This window comes from Aquarana catesbeiana, linkage group LG04 (genome assembly GCF_042186555.1).
Source record: "Aquarana catesbeiana isolate 2022-GZ linkage group LG04, ASM4218655v1, whole genome shotgun sequence".
Lineage (NCBI taxonomy): Eukaryota > Metazoa > Chordata > Amphibia > Anura > Ranidae > Aquarana > Aquarana catesbeiana.
This window is the reverse complement of record NC_133327.1, coordinates 69448469-69462965: the sequence shown is the minus strand read 5'-3', so window position 1 is coordinate 69462965 and position 14497 is coordinate 69448469. Positions and strand designations below refer to the sequence as shown.

Here is a 14497-nt window from a genome sequence, read left to right as displayed (position 1 = left end):
ATAGTGTATGGCATCTTTATACAAGTACATAGGACGGAGACACTCAGTCATGAGGCCTCATTCACATCTCCACCTAACAAAAACTCACATTTCCGCATGCGTTAGTTGTGTGTTTTGGAGTGTTTTCACTCATCACGCATATGGCAGCCCATTCACTTGAATAGACTGCCCTATGCGCAACAATCACCCCAGAGAAGTGCCAGAACTATTTCTGGAGTGGTGCATGGTGCGTTACTGCAGTTTTCAGTGTGTTTGCCACACTTGGGGAGCCTTTAACATGTGATGACAACACAAACACGATGTGCAGTTTTCTGTGCAGTTTGCAATGCGTTTTGAAACACAGATGTGGATGGAGCCTTATTGTTCTTCTGTAAATGCACCAATTTCACTTTCAGGTCCCATTCACACCTAGAGTTGTGGGAGGGCATGTTTTTTGGCTCGTTTTTCCAGTGACACACATAGGGCACAGCCAGTTGATTTCAATGGGCTGCGCTCCACCTGGCAAAGTAGCTCATAGGGCATTTTTGTAAATTTGTTACTCCATTTGTCACTTGTTTTCTCATGTGGCAAAATGTGTGTTTTCTTCTGTGTTTGGTGAGCCATTAACAATTGACACTAAAAGTGCAACTAGGTAATTTTAAGTATATAAATGTGGTCATACACTATACAATCTCTTTACAATCTTCTTTAGATTAATGAAAACGATATAATAGGAGATACCATCAATCCAATCACTCTGTATCCAATCAGGCAGGTACTTGCACTACATCAAGGATGCCCCGTGGGCTGCATATGGCCCCAGGGAATTTAGCATGCACCCTGAGCCCGTCCAAAGGGACGCTGGGAAAGTCAGGCAAATTCACACATGGAGGAATGCCGGGGGTGCTGTGAAAACTTAGTTGATGTGTGAAGGTGTGCTAATGAGGACAGCTGGTAAACGCTTTCCTGGGTCATACTGGCTGGTCCGTCCTGTGTGTCTGTCCTCTGTCTACTAGAAAGTTTCTGAAGTGATCTGCAAACTACAGCCACGGATGGAGGTGAGGCCTGGTCTTCATAACCAAAGAAAACTTTGGGGAGCTGGATTTTAGAAAAAAAGGAAGATTTAATAGATGGAAAGATGAAACAATGACTGAAGTTCCACTTTAAGCAGATTGTTTCTTGTGAATCTGTTGCAAAGTGTCTGTGCACACTGTTGTCTTAAAGTATAAAGTTCACCTTTGGAATATGTTACACATGCTCCACCTGTGTTTAAGGTAGAATACTTAACATATTCCAGCTTCTGCCTCCTCTCCTCCACCTCACCTCCCTATGACAACCGCTGCCGGGGGGGGGGGGTCTCGGTCCTAGCGGCCACTTGATTCGTTCATACAGTTCTGTGAATGAATGAACTACAACTACCGGCCAACAGCTTGTAGATTATCAGTGAACTGTGAGGGCGCTGGGGAGCACTCTTGTAGTCCATTGATTCTTCCTGCCATTTAACTGCCTGCATCAAAGGTACGGGCAGACAGGGTACTGAGAGTCTGCAGGAACCTGGCTGATCCGCAGGTGAAAGGCCTTACAGGTTGCAGAGTAAAGTAAATAAAACAAATTTATAAATGCACTTTTTTTTCTTGCAAAAAAAGATGTGCGTTAATTTTTTTTTTTTTATAAAAGGTGAACTTTGCCTTTAAGAATTAATTCCAGGTATGTGTTTTTTTTTTTTTACATCATTGCATATACCAAACCTGCGGCATCCCTCCAGAAGCTGGAAATCATTGTAGTAGGCCTTAGATTGTAAGCTCCTTGAGTGCAGGGACTGTTGTGAATGTACAGTACAATGTACATGTAAAGCGCTGTGTAAATTGACGGCGCTATATAAGTACCTGAAATAAATAGACACCGCTGCTACAGTGAGCTCCACAAACTTTCCAGGCCCCATGCTGAGCTGCTGCCCTGCGAACACAAGAGGTCAACTGCTTTGCGGAGCCACCATTCAGGAATGCTTTCTATTTTCTCAATTAATGCAAAATGTTCTGATTGGACAAGGTGGAAAGGTGGGAGGGCGACATCCCACTCTCTACCTCGTCCATGAAGAGAATGCTTTGTACTCATTCAGAAAATGCTAAGAATTCTCTGAATGGTGCCCATGCAGAGCAGCTGACCCCGTGTGTTCGCAGGGCAGCAGCTCAGCATAGGGCCTGGAAAGGTGATCACTGGAGTAGCGGTGTCTAATACAGTGATTTCCAGCTTCTAGAGGGATCCCACAGGTAATGTATATGCATAATTACACTGGTGCAAACTGGACCAATGTAACCAAGTAAAAAAATGCCATGCCGGAAGTAAAGCTGGATATACACTATACAATTTTCTTTAGATTTTTTCTTTTAGATTTACCAAAACCATATATGAGGTCAAACCTAACCACTTTCAATTTGTATGCAATCAGGCAGGCCCTTGCACTACATAGTTGAAGGTAAATCTAAAGGAAAGAAGGAAATTGAACAACAAAAGTTGTATAGTGTGTATCCAGCTTTAATCTTTAAGCAAACTAGATTTTCTTAACATGTTTCACAGTTTCTTACCTGAAGATCTTGCAAGTAACAGATTTCCTGTTGCAGGCAGACAATTCTAAGCCGCTGCCTCATAATTAGCAGCATTATTAGCCTGCAGTTTGCTCTCCCTTCAGGTCTACCAGATAGGCAGCCCTATAGCCACCCAAAGGATTTTGAACAGCAGGCTGACAGAGCTCCGACGAGGCACAGACATTGGGATGTTTTTTTTACCTTAAAGTGATTGTAAAGTCTAATTTTTTTTCCTATAAAAATAACAAACGTGTTGTACTTGCCTTCTCTGTGCACTGGATTTGCACAGAGCAGCCCAGATCCTCCTCTTCGCCATTCCCTCTTCTGTAAAACCTGGCCCCTCCCTCCTGCTGAGCGCCCCCACAGCAAGCAGCTTGCTATGGGGGCAACCGTGCAGAGTCACAGCTCTCTGTGTCCATTCAGACACGGAGCAATGCCCCGACCCCACCTACTCTGCTAATTGGCTAGCTGACAGCAGCAGGAGCCAATGGCGCTATTGCTGTGTCTCAGCCAGGAAGGAGAGTCTCTGACGGCTGAGACACTCGTGGACAACGCTGGACAGAGAGGGACCTCAGGTAAGTGTTAGGGGGGCCGCTGCACACAGAAGGCTTTTTAGCTTAAAGCATAGAATGCAATAAGCTAAAAAACCTTCTGACTCTACAATCCCTTTAATGCAAAGAATTGCCTTTAGCACCACGTAAGGAATTTTAATAGAACACATTCAGAGCTACCCTAAAGTCTTGGAACGGATCTGCGTAGATTCCTGCACCCACTCTGAAAATAGCTCCAAGAATGAACTGGAATAGGTGTAGAGCACCCTCTACCGGCAGTGTACACATAATGGCACCTATTAATGTGCGCAGAACCATTAGCACAGCCTGGCTGTTGATGTGCCTCCCAGCTTCCTAAAAAGTAAAGCTTTATCATGTTCACAACAGTGCTTTATAAATAATACATAATAAAAATGATTCTCCTAATTAAGGATTGCAGCTGATGCCCTTGTTACAGAGAAATACAAGAGTTGCAATGAGTAAGAAACAGAACTATATTGTTCTTTCAGTCACTCGCTGCCCTTTTATTCAATATTTAAGAGAACAGGAAAAGCAGCTTGCAAGAAATGAGCTTTGCTTTGTAGCAGGAACTTGTGTGCTACATTGAGATTCATGTCAGCTGTTTCCTAAATACGCACAGCCTCACAGCTCCGGTTCCATCAGGCCAGTGCACAGGCTTTCATATCAAGCTCTATAAAGTTCCATGTGGTGCGTGCTGTGTCATTTTACACTTGGCAACCTTCTACAGGGTTCTGTTCAAATAGACATCCTGGCAGGTCATGCTCATGTATACTGAACAAACATGGAGGGCACCAGCTGTCATCTCCTCTAAAGCACCACGAGAGATGGCAGGCTCTGGAGAAACCCTAAGGGCTTCAGCACCACTTGTGTACAGCAGCCTCTCTTATCTTGCATCATTCTGCTGATTTTTGCAGTTAAACTGTAGGTATAAAATATAATTATTAAAAAAGGCTATCTATACGTTTTGTGTCAGATACTATGTACACACACCAGACTGTAATTAATCCCAAAGTTGGAACACAGCAGTACAAATGCTGAAAACACATGTATTTCAGCTCTTTATTCAGCTTTCAGGTGTGTGTTACCATTTAGATATTTCTCATGCTGTCCAGTCCCCTTTTGTGACTCACATGACCCTGTCTAGCCAGGCAGACAACCATACTATTTCCTGTGGTGGTCTTGCAGCATCCGGTGTCACCTTCTGGGCCTGTGTTAATGGGCAAATGCAAATATATGCACCTGTCATTGAATTAAGACATCAATCTGAGATGCTTCCGAGATCATTCCTGCATGCAATGTCAATTGTATATATTTGGGGAGAGAAGCTGTTTTGAGGAAAACAAAAGCCTGTCAACACAGACCCAAAATCTCTCTGAACACACCAGTGAGGACCTCCCTGCACCAGTACGCTGCCTATTCATTTCTCCTTCCATCTCCCTTCAACTGAAAACATGATAGGCCTGACCATCTCCATGCAGTACCCCCTTCCCCATTAGTCTGATATGCGTTGTGCAGGCAGATTGTAGGAAGAAATAAATTGTAAATTGTAGGAATAAAAATACAAAACTTCAAGAATTCTGTATGTAAAGAAAAAATGCTTTTCATTGTGAATAAAGTAGGGGAGATAAAAAAATGCTGACTTTTTTATGCCATCTGTTTCTCATTATGAGAAATCTCCTTACAAAAAGAAAAGAAGAAACAACTGCCTTACCACTGCGCTTAGGCTGGGTTCACATATTTGAGAATTGGATGCATTTTTAAACCGCATCCAATTAGCATAACATGTGAATATGACCGGCTCTCAATGGAGCTGGTTCACATATCTGGGGGGCGGCCGTGACGCAGTCTTGAAAGGGGTCCTGTGTGTTTTCAGGTCCGGTCCATGTGAGAATTCACACAAAAATACACACCTGAACAGCACCTGAACCGTTGGACAAAAATGCACTGGACTCCGGACTGCAAACCGCAGCCCCATATATGTGAACCCAGCTTTAGTAAGAGGGCTGCTAATAACACACCTCACCCTGTGCGGACTCCAACCATACAATCCCTCAATTGATCAGTAACACAAACTGACATTTCAATCAACATACATATACTAAAAAAACATACATATCCTCTGTACATTGAGAACATATAGCACCATACATTGACAGATCTCCAAATCAGCTCAATGACCTGAAAAACTCTTGTGAGGAGCAAACTGGTGTTACAAGGTCTTTTTTGTGATGACAGCAGATATTGCATTGTCACCCATAATTTATCCTCTGAGGGAATACAGCAAACAAGGTTTCCGTCAGTTCACATAGGCAGGGAAGCTCAGTCCACTGCTGCTTAGCTTTACTCACAGAGTTTAGAGTCCTTTCATTCCTCCAAACCTTCATATCAAGACTGGATCTCTACATACACCACACTCCTTCCAGTGTTCTTCTGTGATGAGCAACGTTAACCCGTTCTCCATAAATTGTGATGATACTATAATGCAAACACACACAAATGCTTTTCCTTGAATAGTATCGCAAATATTAATTATTGTATAAGAACATCGTTGTACTCAAAAGCAGACCTGTAATAGAGGCTTATCAGAACAGCTATTCCTTCTAGGTAAGTCTGCTGAAGGCTGGGTCTCCTATTCTGTAACCAAAGGCAACCAATCCAGACACTGCTACAGCGCTCTGTTCTCCCACACCCGTTTTGTAGGTGGAACCTTCTTCACCAGTTGAATGGCTAAAGGAAAAGAGGGCGCTGTAGCCATGTCTGAATTTTGGTTGCCCTTGGTTAGAGTATAGGAGAGCCTGCCTCCAGGGGACTTACCTAGAGGGAATACCTGTTCTGAAAAGCCTATACTACAGATCTGCTTGTGAATACAATGTTCTCAAACAATAATTAATATTTGAGATACTAGTTAAGGAAAAGCTCTTGTGTTTGTTTGCATTATAGTATTACCAGAATCTATGGAGAAGAGATTAACCCCCCCCCCCCCCCCCTCCACACTGACCAAAACCCTCTCCCTACTAGAGACTTGGCATCAGGGTTTGCATTAGTGGTTTGGTAGGTGTAACCTTCTAAGATGTGCATTCTACCGAAATATCTTTACCTCTTTCAAGCTCTACCGATTGAGATACCCCCTTTTTTCTTTAAAGGAGTCCATTCCCTTTTTCTCAAGTTTATCTGGGCACATAAACGCCCTCGTATTCCCTGTCGCCAACTATCACTACCCAAAATGTACGGGGGCCTTGCAGAATGTGATGAAATACTATCAAGCTAACCTTCTCGGTAGATTGATTGATTGGCACTGTCACTATACAAACTTTGGGCACAAATCGAGCAAGCTCAAACAGATATTCCACTGCGGGGAGCCCCTTGGTGCCATCGTGACCTGCCACATGCACCAAGTGTTGAAAAACGGCACCCCTTGATAGCATCCACCTTACGTATCTGTTTGCAACTTTTCTTACAAGCCTCTCTATCCACACAAGATTCTTCCCTATTCCCAGTATTGGGGAACCCCCAATTTCTGCCAGGCTTACAAGATCGGAAATTCCGGAACTTGCTTTAAACTGGTCGTCACCAATTTCCATTGCATCCTTAATGGCAGATACAGGCCCCTTTCGCCTTACCTTCTAGACCGCTCTGCAGTTGCAGTCTACTTTCCCTAGCAAACCCTAGACCCTTTTAGTCACAATTTGACCACTTTTAAAGAATACTGCTCTGAGGAAGGAACCCTACCGAGGGTTCCTTTCTAAAACTTACTGATCTCTCCTACTGAACAACCAGATCTAACCCATCTGAAGCACTGGGAAACAGATCTATGGTGCACTTTTACGATAAAGGAAAAACTAAATTTTAGGAAGTTTTCTCTTAAATCGTCCATTTGCACAAAAACCCAGGAAATCAATAAAAAAAAATTCTAACGAGGTGGTACCGTATGCCATTCCTTTTAGCGAAAATTCTACCCTACCACCACAGATCACTGCTTGAGGTGCCAGGAGGGAAAGTGAACACTTCTCCACATTTTCTGGTCTTGCCCAAAAATTAAACACTTTTGGAGAGAGGTGCGGAGGATTACTCAGGAATTCACAGATTTTGATATCCCTGACGACCCAGCTTTTTTCTTATTGCACATGTCATCCATCCCAGAGAAAATCGATAAAAAGTCCATATTACATCACCTGATAAATGCTGCCAAATCCTGTATACCCTTGAATTGGAAAAACCCACATTCCCCCATCAGTTGTTGCCTTCAAAAAGTGAAAGAAATCAACAAAAAGGAAGATTTGATATTAATGGCACAATATAAACAGGAAAAGTACTCCAAGATCTGGAGACTATAGAATATTTTTTTTATGGAATATGTTCATCTTTGCTGACAAAGGGGAAGCCCTGATGGGCCCATAACTGGCCCAAAGGACGTTACCACCTTCATACAGTCATTATGATAAACCAGTGTTTCTCAACTCCAGTCCTCAAGACACCCCAACGGGTCATGTTTTCAGGATTTCCCTCAGACGAAATGGCTGTGGTAATTACTAAGGCAGTAAAACTGATCAAATCACCTGTGCAAATCAATGGAGATCCTGAAAACATGACCTGTAGGGGTGTCTTGAGGACACGAGTTGAGAGACACTGATAAACCCATTGCATTATTTTAGCGTCCAAAACCCCTCTGCTTGCCTCCTCTCCCTATCCCCTCAGCCCCCCCACTTTTCTTCCTCGCTGTTATTTTCCTTCTTAACTTTGTCTCACTATTACTTAGTACAAAAAATGGGGAAAGGGTAGTTCTATAATCCCTTTTATAGGGCTGATGTCTATAAATATCCACGTGAAAATATAGGCTTATCATATATTTTGGAATTATCAGTAATGATCGACGTGTAAATTCCTTAAACACTGACCTTATGTTTGAATTACATATGTGCCTTATCTGTTTATGTAATCATATGTACAATTTAGATGCAAAGTTTTGGATCTGCCTTTTCCCGTCTTACAGGAAGGAAGGAAGGAAGAGGAAGGAGTATTCCCCATTTGGGGCAACCCAAAAAAGTCTGGAATTTACCCCCACTATCATTCCTGGTGATCGAATCAATTGTACAGAGAGACTCTGCATTTGGGGCCATGCACTCACACAGCTTATCAAATAAGGGAGCAGTGGCTCTTTCCATGCAGGCGCTGCTTCCCAACTGACACGAATGGAACTGCCTGCACAGGGATGCACGAAATATCCTGGCTTCCCTGTGCAGGTATACACAGCCCTCACACTGGCTTATGCTGTAATACGTCCGTGTGCATGAGGCCCAAGAGTGAAAATGCAGGTTCTTGTACATGCACATTTAAGCTTATTTAAAGAGGTTCTGCCGGAGCAACAATGCTTTGCAAAGTTTAACTACCCATAGCAATACACAGTTTAAAATTGGCAGAAAAATAACTGCAGAATACTTGCTATGGGTTACTGCACTTTCTGCTTGATTAAGTTTACCGGCCCACTATGGAATGAATGTCTCGGTGTTCCAGTCTCTTCGCAAGGCACTCCAAATTACAAAGACACTTACAAGCACATTTTGTTCCAGAGTGGTTCCCGACATCCAGTGCCATCCTGTGCTTGCTCCGCAATGCTTCCTCTCCCCCAGTATCTGCCTTCCGGGCCACGGAACTTTGAGGATTTACTTGCTCTGAAGTCACTGACAAACCTGCACATAGAAGATAAGAGGGAAATTTTAAATCAGTCCTGGGTGACACCGGCAAAATATATTTTTCGGCTGTGTTTTGAACTGTGGCGTTTCCTTTTGAGTCAGCAAGAATTTCAGGAGTTCAAAATCAATTAAGATACCCCAGATTTGCACATCCACATCAGAACTGCCATATGCCAATTTTTAATGGGAATTCCATAAAATGAAATAGGATGAAAGATTGTCAACCACACAAATTTTAGTCAACCATTTTAATCAGAAAATAAGGTTTCCATAAGAAATATCATTCCTTTAGCAATACAATGCAGCTTAAAAATAAATAATAAAACATTAACACCTACTGACAGCACAGTCTACCTGCCTTAAAGCAGAACTCCACCCACAACTGCAAATAAGCCTAGCCCCAGATTATTATTATTTTATTTTTTTTACATTTTTCCAGTCCATTTTTTTCAGTAATTTTTCCTGAAGCCTACTAGCCGGTCTGATTTATTTGCAGATCCTTCTTTGGCAAAAGATTTAGGAAGTGATTGGCATCCTTCCTAGTTTGAGCAGTTTACTGTAATGACATGTGAACACCACTCAGTCCTGGAGTACTGTGGAGCCCAGGCTTCATAGCAACTCATTCTCAGGGGGTGTCAATGACAAGCCGGGCTCACAGGAAACTGGATGAATGATACCAACTGCCGCTCATCCCTAAAGAGGGCTGTCAAGAAGACGGGTTAAAGTATATATAAAGCAAACCCCTCCCACCCCTTTTCCCTTTTTAAATACAGTGGAAGTCTAAACTGCTGTGTTTTTTTTTGCCATATTTGTCCCTAGGGAGATTTCCCTTTACTTCCTGACCTGTAGACTCAACAGGAGGAAGCAAGAGGATATCTTCCCAATGTGACAGTTGTCACAGAAACAAGTGTCTCCAATTGGAACATTACCCACTATTCCTGTGCTAGTGACAACTCAAAATTTTGGAATTACTTTTACTTTTGTTATTTCCCAGTGAAGTTGGCAATCAAGACACAAAGAGTGAATCTCCCTTAAAGGGGTTGTAAACCTTCGTGTTTTTTCAACTTCATGCATGCTATGCAAAAAAAAACAAAACACCTGGCAGTGACCGCAACCCCCCCCCCCCCCCCATGTTTCACTTACCTTAGCCCTTAAATTTGACCCGCGGTCTCTCTGCCCGGGGTTCTCGGCTCTTGATTGGATAGATAGCAGCGCAGCCATTGGCTCCTGCTGCTGTCAATCAAAGTAAATGACACGGACGCCGGGTCGGAGTCATGTATTCGGCGGCTATGGACACCAAATGCTGGACAAGGTAACCCCCTCGGGGAAGCTCTTCTCCGAGGGGGTTATCTGATGCAAGGAGCAGCCGCAAGAGCTGCCAGGGGACCCCAGAAGAGCAGGTTTCGGGGCCACTCTGTGCAAAATGAGCTGCACAGTGGAGGTATGTGTTTGTTATTTTAAAATAATAATAAAAAATAACATATCCCTACAATCACTTTGAGACACAGCATTAAAAAATACAGAGGTCATAACCCTGAAATGACTTTAGTAATATTTTAAGTTTTTTTTTTTTGAGATATATATATATATATATACACACACACAGGATTTAGGGAGGTCAAGAAAAAAAAAAATAAAATAAAGTAAAACTTGAGTTTCACTTTAATGGCCCTAGTATATTCATACTAGTGCTCACCTATTACATCTACCTTCCCATTAAACCACAAGAACTGTTGGTATTGTGATTTTGTGAATGGCCCTAAATTTGTATTTGAAAAAAAAAAAAAAAAAAAAAAGCAGATCAGGGTATTCCAAGTACTGCCATTCCTTCTGACCCCTCTACTACCTTACCTACACAAGAGAGCACGACAGGGAAATTAACTGTTCAACAGCAGGTTAGCAATGACAAAAATAGTTATTTTTGTGATTTTTGAATATCCACTCTAATCACAAAAATGACCACAATATATTTTGAACAAATATTTTGTTAACAAGGGACTTAAAGTACAACTAACTCCTCAGTTATTAGGGTATTGGTGTTAAATGTGGTGGCTTCATTGGTTGTCATTTTTTAGGCCAGGAATATTTGTAGCAAGTAAAATACCCTCTGATGAGTGCTGCACTGAAGGATGGACATTACCAAAAAGACAGATGGCGGTCGGTTTAACAACTAGCAGATGATGGGAAGAGGGGAGGCCTTAACTGTTAAAGCGTAAAAAATACGCTTTAACAGGGTAGGGTAAGATATCAATTGGAGGATCATTAACAGATTGGTTTGAAACCATTGAGTATACTGAAAACATTGTACTATCGAATGTTGGGTATCTGTAGGCAAGGTTGGAATGAAAGATTCCCAGATATTAAAATGCTTTTGAAGCCGTGACTCCTTATGGAGGGAGGCCTTCACCCATGCCATGTTGAAAGCATAAGTTTGTCTATAAAGAATTGGGGGGGGGTTCTGGGTAGATCCACTTATGTAAAATGGTCTGACAGACGGGCTGGCAGGTACATATGGGCCGGGCTGGCATCTGTCAAAGGGGCATGACCAAAAAAGTCTGATCCGCATCCAATCAAGGCTCTCAGACAATGGCGACTGGCATAATGATGGAAAAGCTGAAGCATCATCTCGGGTATACTGCAACTTTGATTGTTATCCTAGATAAACAATGATTTTAAAAATGTGTCAACTTGAAGTTGGGGGAAATTCTTGATCCAATTTGTAAGACCAGGTATAGTGGAAGTATAGTCCAGTGGCTGTTGGAAAAATTTGTATAAGGTGGAGATAAGCTTTTTTTTTTATTATTTGGATTTCGAAAGCCTTAAAAAAAAAAAAAGCGTGTCCAATGAATTTACCAGTCCTTTCGAGAAAATTTCTAAATAGTAGAGACCATGTAGGCCTTTCAGTTTTAGGAAAAAAATCGGGTTAGTATTTAAGTATGTAAACTTCTCTAGTGCTATATTAGAGCGGAGAGGTTGCTTAACATCCACCAAAGATTTTATAAAACGAACACCTACATGGTGCCACTGTTTAAGGGTAGGAAGTCCACAGGACTCCAGGAGATCAGAGGTGTTCCACAAGGGGAGAAAAATGCATGGCTATTGAGCATGCAATGTGTGTGTATTTTATGCCATGTAAAGTATAAGAGGGGATTTGCTGACACCTCGGTGGGAAGGAGCTCTTTATAGAAGTATGAAGAACATATAATAGGTTGTTCAGAAGCATCATGTTTTGGTCAAGTTCAGTGGCCGTATACATCAATGTGCCATGAATCCAATCCCTTATGTATCTAGTTAAAAATGCCAAGTTATACTAGGATCAGGAAAATTGAGAACTCTATTACACGGAGGTTGTTGGAAGGTACATAGATTATTGCGCTCCTGCTGCCCCACGTGAATTCTTGGAACATCCTATAGATATAGGATGGGTATGGCTACTCCAAGGTAGGAAATTCTTTTTCTTACACCAAAAAAAGGGCAAAGATTAATAGTCGAATAGAGCGCTTTTGCCCATTTAGACCAAATGATTTAATGAGAGACATTATACTGGGAAGGGAGGATTTTGGGTGGAAAATGTATAGGAGAAGGTCGTCCCCAAAAGCAGTGACTTTAATAGTTTTATGGCATATTGTTATACCTTGGAATATAGTTCGGAAACCTAGAAGGCGGAGAAGGGACTGTAGTGCGAGGTTAAGAATGGGAGAAAGGGGGCTTCCTTGCCTGTTGCCTTGGGACATTGATATTAAAGAAGAAAGTTGGTTATTGACAATTAGTTTGGTACAGGGATAATGATACATATATTGTATGAAGGAAGCAATGATGTGTCCAAAAGCCCTAGTACAAAGAATGGTTCAGGAGTGACTTGTCAATTTTATCAAACGCCTTCTCAGCATCAAGGCTCAAAAGAAACAAGGGAGGAAGACGAGAGATGTTTAGCCTGGACTGTAGCTGCAATTGCAGTTCTGATGATTATAGTATAATGTTTATTGCAAAGGAAGCCCAACTGGTGAGGGGTAAACAATGTGGGGATGTGGGTTTGGTGGATATGATCTGCTATGATTTTTAGCTAATAATTTACAGTCCGTACTGAGTAATGATATGGATTGGTAAGAATCAACTAATTCAGGATTTTTCTCTTGGTTTTAAAATTAAGGTTGTGTATGTCTAATTACATTGGATTAGGCTTATTATGGTAAAAAATTGAATTATAAAGATCCACAAGATATTTTTCACAGATAGGAGCTTGTAAAAATCAGCAGGATAACCATCTGGTCCAGGAGTTGTATGGTTAACTAAGCATTTAATGGCCAGTTGGATTTCCAGAGCCGTGTTTGGGGAGTTAGTTTGCTCACAATGTTCAGAGGTAAATTTAGGTAATCTAGCTTGGTATACCAGTTGTTGGAGTAAAAGTGGTTGAGAGGCTTGAGAGATAAAGGTGGGCGTAGTAGCTAATCCTATTTTTTTTTTTTTAACTACTACTAATCCCATCAACCTTCATGTAGTGAGATGAACAAAAAGGCAAACATGGGTGACAACCATGGTTTCCTTCACAGACACAAAAAAGGAAGAGCGCCCATAAACACCCATGTACAGAAACGTTGTTATTCACAAGAATAGCAGGTAAAAAAAAATTTGGGCAAATGCTCCTGAAAACAGAATACAAATGCAACCACCACATCTAAAAAGGACAGGTATGCTGCAGTATTTGACATTTTTGTTTTTGGATTTTGATACACTTAACCGGTTCCCGACAATGTCACGCTGATATACTGCAGCAGAATGGCTCTCCTGGGCGAAATCCCTACCCTTTTTACGGCCACCAGAGGGCATGCGTGCCCGCTACACGGCGTGGGACCTGAAGCGCGTGGCCGGCAGACACAATCGCCGCCGGCCACGCGTGATCGCGTGCACAAGCGCCAGTGCGTGGATTTGTGTGTGTAGACACACAAATCCCTGTGCTGTCAGAGGAGAGGAGAAACATCATTTGTTCTTACTAAGTAGGAAAAATGATATGTCTCCTTTCCTAGTCAATCCTATCCCCTTACAGTTCGAACACACTGAAGGAACACACAATTAACCCCTTGATCGCCCCCTAGTGTTAACCCCTTCCCTGCCAGTGACATTTACACAGTAATCAGAGCATTTTTATAGCACTGATCACTGTATAAATGCCAATGGTCCCAAAAAAGTGTCAAGTCTCCGATCTGTGTGTCGCAGTACCGCTAAAAATCGCAGATCGCCATTACTAGTTAAAAAAAAAAAAAAAATTATAAAAGAACCATACATCTTTCCAATAGTTTGCATAAGCTATAGCTTTTGCACAAACCAATCAATACAAGCTTACACGCTTATTGTGATTTTTTTTACCAAAAATATGTAGACTATATATTGGCCTAAACTGATGAAGAAATTTGTTTTTTAAAAAAAAATTGGGGATATTTATTATAGCAAAAAGTAAAAAATATTGTTTTTTCAAAATACCACCAAAAGAAAGCTCTACTCGATTTGTAAGAAAAAAAGACGCAAATTTTGTTTGAGTACAGCGTCGGATGACCGCGCAATTGTTAGTTAAAGCGACGCAGTGCCAAATAGTAAAAAGTGCTCTGGTCAGGAAGGGTGTAAAATCTTCCGGGGCTGAAGTGGTTAAAGGGCATACTATAGTAAACCTAAATTT

General features: G+C 41.8%; 1 protein-coding gene across 5 annotated transcripts in view; it reads right to left on the bottom strand.

The window, feature by feature from the left end:
- ATAD2B (ATPase family AAA domain containing 2B) overlaps positions 1–14497 on the bottom strand; it is a 247273-nt gene that overhangs the window by 52641 nt on the left and 180135 nt on the right. For all 5 annotated transcript variants that reach the window (XM_073625324.1, XM_073625326.1, XM_073625327.1 and 2 more), the window contains exon 24: positions 8686–8823. In XM_073625324.1, the coding sequence (XP_073481425.1) occupies positions 8686–8823 (138 nt within the window). The remainder of the gene's footprint in view (positions 1–8685; positions 8824–14497) is intronic.